The 6784-nt window shown below is 50.1% G+C and overlaps 1 protein-coding gene across 2 annotated transcripts; it reads right to left on the reverse strand.

Annotated features, from left to right (window-relative positions):
- Positions 1–3410: 3410 nt before the first annotated feature.
- On the reverse strand, positions 3411–6314 carry LOC123046940 (alpha-galactosidase). 2 transcript variants are annotated; one of them, XM_044470405.1, is made up of 14 exons: positions 6074–6314; positions 5928–5989; positions 5740–5796; positions 5539–5573; positions 5342–5445; positions 5191–5266; positions 4983–5107; positions 4784–4867; positions 4623–4687; positions 4424–4506; positions 4236–4326; positions 4085–4134; positions 3844–3987; positions 3411–3745 (listed from the first exon to the last, which is right to left on the reverse strand). In XM_044470405.1, exons 1-14 carry the CDS (start codon positions 6229–6231, stop codon positions 3641–3643), a joined length of 1239 nt encoding a protein of 412 aa, XP_044326340.1. In that variant the 5' UTR covers positions 6232–6314; the 3' UTR covers positions 3411–3640. The 2 variants fall into 2 exon arrangements, with proteins under 2 accessions (XP_044326340.1, XP_044326332.1); XM_044470397.1 differs by having other exon boundaries at positions 4623–4867.
- Positions 6315–6784: the final 470 nt, after the last annotated feature.

Raw genomic sequence — 6784 nt, forward strand, 5'->3', positions numbered from 1 at the left:
AAATTAACATTCTGAACAAAATTTCAGAACAAAAAATTAGATTCTGAACAATTTTTGAAAACATGAACAAATTTTGGAAATTAGAACATATTTGAAATTTCTGTTTTTTCTAATTTTGATTTTTTTGAAAATGAGAACAAAATTTGAAATTTTAATATTTTTTGTATTTTGTACATTTTTGACAAAATTTGGAAACAAGAATATTTTCATACATTTTGAACAAATTTTTGAAATTTCTGGACACTTTTTGAAAAAGGGAAATAAACTTGAAAAAAAGAAAGAGAAAAAGGAAAAAAATGGAAAAGAAAAATGAAAAAAGTAAAAGAAAGTCGGAAAACCCAAAAAATAAACAAAACAGGAAAAACCACGGTTCAGGGAACCTTCTAGAAGGTTCCCAAATTTGTTTGAATGGCCTGTGTAAATCTGGAAGTGGACCGGCCCATGTTTGTAGCTCGCTCGGCTGCTCTGTGCGATTACCCGATACTTTGCCGCAGCGAGTGGCGAATAGGGTTTTCCCCTCTGGACTGCCTACCACGCTCACCACCTTCTCCTCCCGGCACCAACCACCGTCTCCCCCGCATGTCTTCTCCTGCAACAATGGCCCCGGTCGAGGTCGCCTTCCATGGTTGCAGCTCGCCTCGTGTGGTGGTTGCAGCAAAACAATGACCTGGTTTTAGCAAAAGGCATGATTCCAGCAAAACACAAAAACATGGTTCCGCAAAACAACGACAATCGTGAAGAAAAACACAGCTATAACAACACATATGTATGGTTTCACCAAAAAAAACTCGCCAGTTTGAGCAAAACCAATGACCCATCGTCGCTGGATTGTAGAAAAAAAATGGCTCACCGGGTATGATCATCTCCAAGATTTGTGCCTCTGCCATCGACCTCGGCCTGACGACTGCTCGGACATAGCTTGGTCTTGTTTTGTTGTTCCTTGGGGCGGCATGCGCGCTTGTTTACCCGACTCTTGTGGTCTGTACTTGGCCTGAGTGGCGGTTTACTTATTTGCTTTTAAAAAAGGAGGATCTACCCCGTGCTTTGCATCTACTATGCATGAAGCTATTTTATTAATTATTCATAAAGCACTTACAAGATATTGCATTAGTAAGCCTGAAGTCATCATCTTGACAACACCTGTCACTATTCTTATTCCCATGATGAAGGGGTGCCGAATGTCTGAACCCAATATCAAATAGACATAACACCAACACGTAACATCTAGTGTTGGATGCCCCATTCAAGCCAAATGCCTGGACTGGGTTACACACCGGTCCGCCGCATTTTCAGTGGGCACCACATGCACACACTGCAAGGGTCGTCACCTCCTTCATCCACCGATCCATCCTCAGATCAGATACTGACGCATCGACCTTGACAGGCCTCTCTACCATCGACGCCACCACGATGCCGGGTAGTGTCGTCCTCATGCACAAGTCCATCGTCATCCATCGGACGCCGAGTCTCCACTGTGCCACGCCGTCGAGATTCGCCGCCATCGATGTGTAGGATGAAGCATCGTTCCACCACCTACCGACGCCGAACCACCAAGCCGTTCACATGTTCGTCCAGCCGACGAATGTCTCTAAAGATGATGCCCCCACGGGGGTGATGACGAAGACGTCGCCATCATCCGATCTAGGAGGCCCCTCAACGCCTCCAACTAGCCTCCTCCAGATATGAGGTTTCCCCCAGGAACAATGGAGTGAGGGACGCCCCCACCATCGCCTCCAACGAGGAAAACGACACCACGGGCGCCATCAACGATGGTGGCATCCTCACCCACTTCAGCAGTTAGGCCACCAACTCCTCCATCACTTGACTCGTCGCCGGGAAGCCACCACGAGGCAACACCCACCAAGCAGATCCCTTTGGATCAACGATGAAGACAGACAAAGATAGGGGAGGTCACATCGCTGCGTGACAGGCGCCATGGCCACACACACACCGTCACAGCCACGCCTCCAAGCCGCGACGGAGGGACGCCCCTTCGCCGCCATCATCCCCCCGCACGGGCTTTGCCCAGCCGGGATCCGGCGGTGTCTGGAAGGGAGGCAGAGGGGAGAGGAGGCGGAGGCGGACGAGAGGTTTACTTATTTGCTGTTGCATATTGTTTGGTGGATGACTCACCGGCAGGGCCGGTCCTGAGATTTCGGGGGCCCGGGGCGAAAGTAGAACAGAGGGCCCCCTAATATAGACATCGAATCGAAATATATAGTATGTTTTGTCCCTTCATTTCGCTATCTAGATTATTTCAAATTCTTATATCACAAATATTCATAATGAAAAATGTTTCTATAAATGCTACTAAATCGATAAATTAAATATGGGCTCATGATCACTCACATAATTTTAAATGTGTCGACTTGGGCAGCATATCTTCCATAGGACCTTCATCCTCTTGATTAACAATAGTTTGCTTTTCCACAGCAAATACCACCGCCTCATTCAGATCACTTGAATCGCTCATATTCCTCTTGAAAACTAGCGGATCATATATGCAATTTGATCAACTCATCTCTATATATGAAGTAAGCAATTGGTACATGTAAACCACCAATTATAACATCCAACTCGCAAACAACAACGCCTGATAATGCCCTTTCACACCAATAGAAAAGCAATATTAATAGTACTATTTATAAACTTGTATCAGTTTCTATAGGGAAAAAAAATGCTACGGCATAGGCTACCTCATCTGGCGTACGTGAGGATGGGGGATGTGGCGAGGTTGGCTAGGCGCCGCTGCGCCGATCGGCGTCGTGGCCTCACTGGGCGATGAGGACGAGGTACAGGCACACAGCCGGCAACCACGCAGATGATTAATTGAGCAGACTGTAGGAGATGAGGAGGAAATTGACACCCGGCAATAGCGTCGTGCCTGCGCCGCCGCATTCGTTTGCTTGAATCGTGATGGTGCTGAATCGCCGATCAGTCGATCCGCCGCTAACTCCTCGATCCGTTCGTTGTGCGTGGATATGCATTATTATTTTCCTTTTGAGGGACGTTTTATTTTTTGAGCTGATCCTTTTGAGGGACGTGTATATGCGTTACTAACAACCCTGCTAATTACTACTTGGGCTAGGCCCACTCGTTTCCTAAGCTGTGAAGAGTACGCTGCCACGCTGGAGAAGGAAGGTGTGTGCGCCCCTGGAGTTTCGCCCCTAATTACAGACTTCCCTGAATTCCCCGACGGATACCTGCGTACCTGGGCGGGGGCCCCTCGAGTTTGGGGGCCCGGGGCGGCCGCCCCGCCTGCCCCTCCCCAGGGCCGGCCCTGCTCACCGGTTGACTTTATTTATAAAATCAGGCCCTACCTTTCCTCTAAAATTCCAAGTGTCGAAACGAAAGCCTATGACCTCACAAGTGACTAGTTGTTTATGTTGATGTCAAAAGAAAGAATAGTATGTTGAACAAGTATTAAGATATAAACACTCAAATTTATTACACAATTTTTTTAAAATGATTTGGAAATTGCTCACCGCGCCTGCTGCATGGTACTACTTATTACACACACTAAAAGTTGTCAAAAAATTATTACACGCTAAAAACCACTTCCAAACTATTACGGAAAAAATAGAAGTAGCAGGGGGAAAATGTATATTTCGGAACGGGCATCAACCCATGTCGTTTTTCCTTAGTCCATCTGGGACTTGAGAGGCGTGAGCACGAACATCCTGGCCGCGTGCGGCGTCACGTTGAAGCTCATCTTGTCCGTGAACTTGGCGTCGAGCGTCTTGTGCTGCGGCAACAACAACAAAAAACCACGAAACGGTCAAGATGATTCATCCATGCCGTCTGTTTCTGTTTGCTTGCTGACGAGGAAAGGTAGAGACGTACCAGCCAGAGGTCCCTGGCGTCGACGGCCGTGCCGGCGGGGAGGCCGATGTCGTCCCAGTGCGCCGTGATCTGGGCCTCGTCCTTGGCGTGCCGGTTCAGCAGCAGCACCGCCGTCCTGTACCCCGTCAGCGGCGCAGCCCAGATCTGTTGCATACCACATCACGGTTCAGTCACAGTTCTTGGTTTACGATGTGGGAAGTTCGGATTATCGGAGAGTGCAGTGCGGTGCAGCGTCTGTTACCTCGCTGCTCCCCTCCATCCTCACTTTCTTCCCCTGTACGCCGAGAGGATCTAAACCAAGAAACGCCACGGTCGATCAGTTCACCCTGCTGGCAATGCAAACGCGAGAGCGGGAGCCCGAACTGACAAGCGCAAGGGGATCTGAAGACCACCTTGGTTGACGGCGATCACCTCCTTGTTGGCGAGGATGTCGTAGGTGTCCTGCGACATGTGCCTCACGTCGCAGCCGATGATCAGAGGCGCCTACGCACATCCAGCAGAGACGGTTCGGGTACATTCAGAGAAGAAAAGAACGAGATAAAATACAGAGTATGTAGCCATGGGTGAGTCAGTGACTGACCTTTGAGATGGCCCAGATGCTGAAGTGCACGATGTACTCGTCGTTGGTCATCCCTCCGTTGCCCACCTCCAGCATGTCCGGGTCTGCATGCCACGCCACGTACCAGAGCGTCAAAACCAACCAAAAACAAGCCAAGATAAGACGAGTCCATCCATGAACTCGTAAGATGAGGAGTTTGTTCCAGGGACTGACTACTGACCGTTCCAGCCGCCGGGGCGCGCGTACTCGGCCCACACCTCGTTCTGGTCCGCCATCGACGTCATGCTGAAACACCAAACCATTCTCCTCTGAACAATCTGAATGACAGAGTTGCAGCAGCCAGCAGGATGGCCAAAAGGGGAAACGGGCCAAGATATCAACCTGTTCCAGGTGTCCTCAATGTCGTTGGTGGTTCTCCAGCTGTTGCCGTAGGCCGCGCCCCACCGCGCCGGGTGCATGTCGCCCCTGCTCACCATCGCCGTCGCCGGCAAGGACAAGAGGACGAGAATGAGGAACTCGTCAAGAATACACAACTCGAATCAGCTACGCACTGTGCATATACACAACACGGTGGTGTTACCATTCGCAGAGGTTGAAGAAGATGGGTCGGCCGGCCTGCATCAGAGCCTTGCTCATGTCAGGGTACCTCTGCAGCGGCTTCGTGTCGCCGTTGTTGCAGTTGTCGTACTTGAGGTAGTCGACTCCCTGAAACCAGCAAGCAAATCCCATGGATGGAGTGAACAAAAACACATCAGAGATATGCACAAGTTTTGGAATCAATCGCTCACCCAGGAGGCAAAGGTCTTGGCGTCCTGCTCCTCGTGGCCGAGGGACCCAGGCTGAGCCTTGGCGCATGTCTTGTATCTTCACACAAAATTAAGATCAGAGAAGGGTAAATTACCGTCACAGCTTACTACGACGACAGTCACGGTAAATTACCCAGCATCGGAGTAGATGCCGAGCTTGAGCCCCTTGCTGTGGACGTAGTCTGCGAGTGCCTTTATCCCGTGCGGGAACGTCTTCTTGTTCGCCGCAAGATTGCCCTGCAGCAGCATAAACATGTGTGACAGATGATCATGTGCAGTCCAGAAGAGTGTTCAGACACTGGACACCGGGAGGGCAGATTTTGTACAAACCTTCGCATCACGTTCGGGTTCTGCCCAGCAATCATCTGCAGAGAAAAAAAAATCACACACACGAAGTTGGCTCAATCCACTTTGTCCACTTGTAATTAATCAATCGATTTCATCACGTAAAATATTTCGTCCAACACAAACAGGGAAGCACACACAGACAAAAAAAAAGCGAGGGCGTATGAGAGAGTGGCAGCAACGCACCAAGATTGACGTATTTGTAGCCGGCAGCGGCGAGCCCGGTGGACACAAGCGCATCGGCTGCTCAAGTAGACATACATAGTACAAGAGAATAAAATAGTAAAAGAGTTTTTACCCCATGGGACAGTTCAACAGTATACTACTACTACTTTGTAAATAAGAAGCAAAGGGACTACGAGGTCAGCTGGTACCGGTCTCCCTGATGACAACCTCGCCGTTGCCGTCGCAGGCGAAGTGATTCCAGCTATTCCACCTGCCGAAGAGAGATAGAAAAGGGGATTCGATTTGATCAAGGATTATGCTAAGTTGCACCGCAGTTAAGCAGCGGCGAGCTTACCCCATGGGCGGCGTCGCGCCGAGGCCATTGGCCAGCATGCTCCGCCGGTGCGCCTCTCCCACGTGCACCACCCTGCACTCGCCCACGGCGGCGGCGGCGGCGCAGGCCAGCAGCAGCGCCGGTAGCCTGGTCCATGGCCGGCCACGATAACCTTCCATTGATCTCTCGCCGAGTCTCCCCCCGCCTGTTGACCTGGACGTAGCCGCCGATATACGTGTCTGGCCAGGAACAACGGGGCGGGAGGAATATTGTAGACCATTCTGGTGGAGCTCGTGTTTATATAACCACACTCCGGGTCAGTTATGAAGTCTATCTTAGATCAAAATTAGGGCGCTGCCCGGTTCACAAACCACAGAGTATTTAACAAAAACTACCACATTTCACCGAAACGTGACAGAAAACAATCACTTTATAATTTTGTGCGGAAAATTATCATTTTTGTCCTAATCCGTGGCAAAAAACTACCAAGTCTCGAAATCGGTCGCTTCACCCGCGCTAAGCACCAAACTAACCAGTCGGTCCCATATTTCAGGCGCCACGGTGGCCAACCATGCCCGCCGCACGTTAACGGTGCGTCCGCGGTCGGAAACGGCGTCGTCAGAGGATCAACATCAAATGGCCGGTCTCATATTTTGGTGCATTGAACGCAAACCGACAACCGCCGTTTCCGACCGTGGACGCGCCGTTAACACGCGGCGGACATCGGTTGGC

The sequence above is a fragment of the Triticum aestivum genome, chromosome 1A, assembly GCF_018294505.1.
Source record: "Triticum aestivum cultivar Chinese Spring chromosome 1A, IWGSC CS RefSeq v2.1, whole genome shotgun sequence".
NCBI classification, from domain to species: Eukaryota; Viridiplantae; Streptophyta; class Magnoliopsida; order Poales; family Poaceae; genus Triticum; species Triticum aestivum.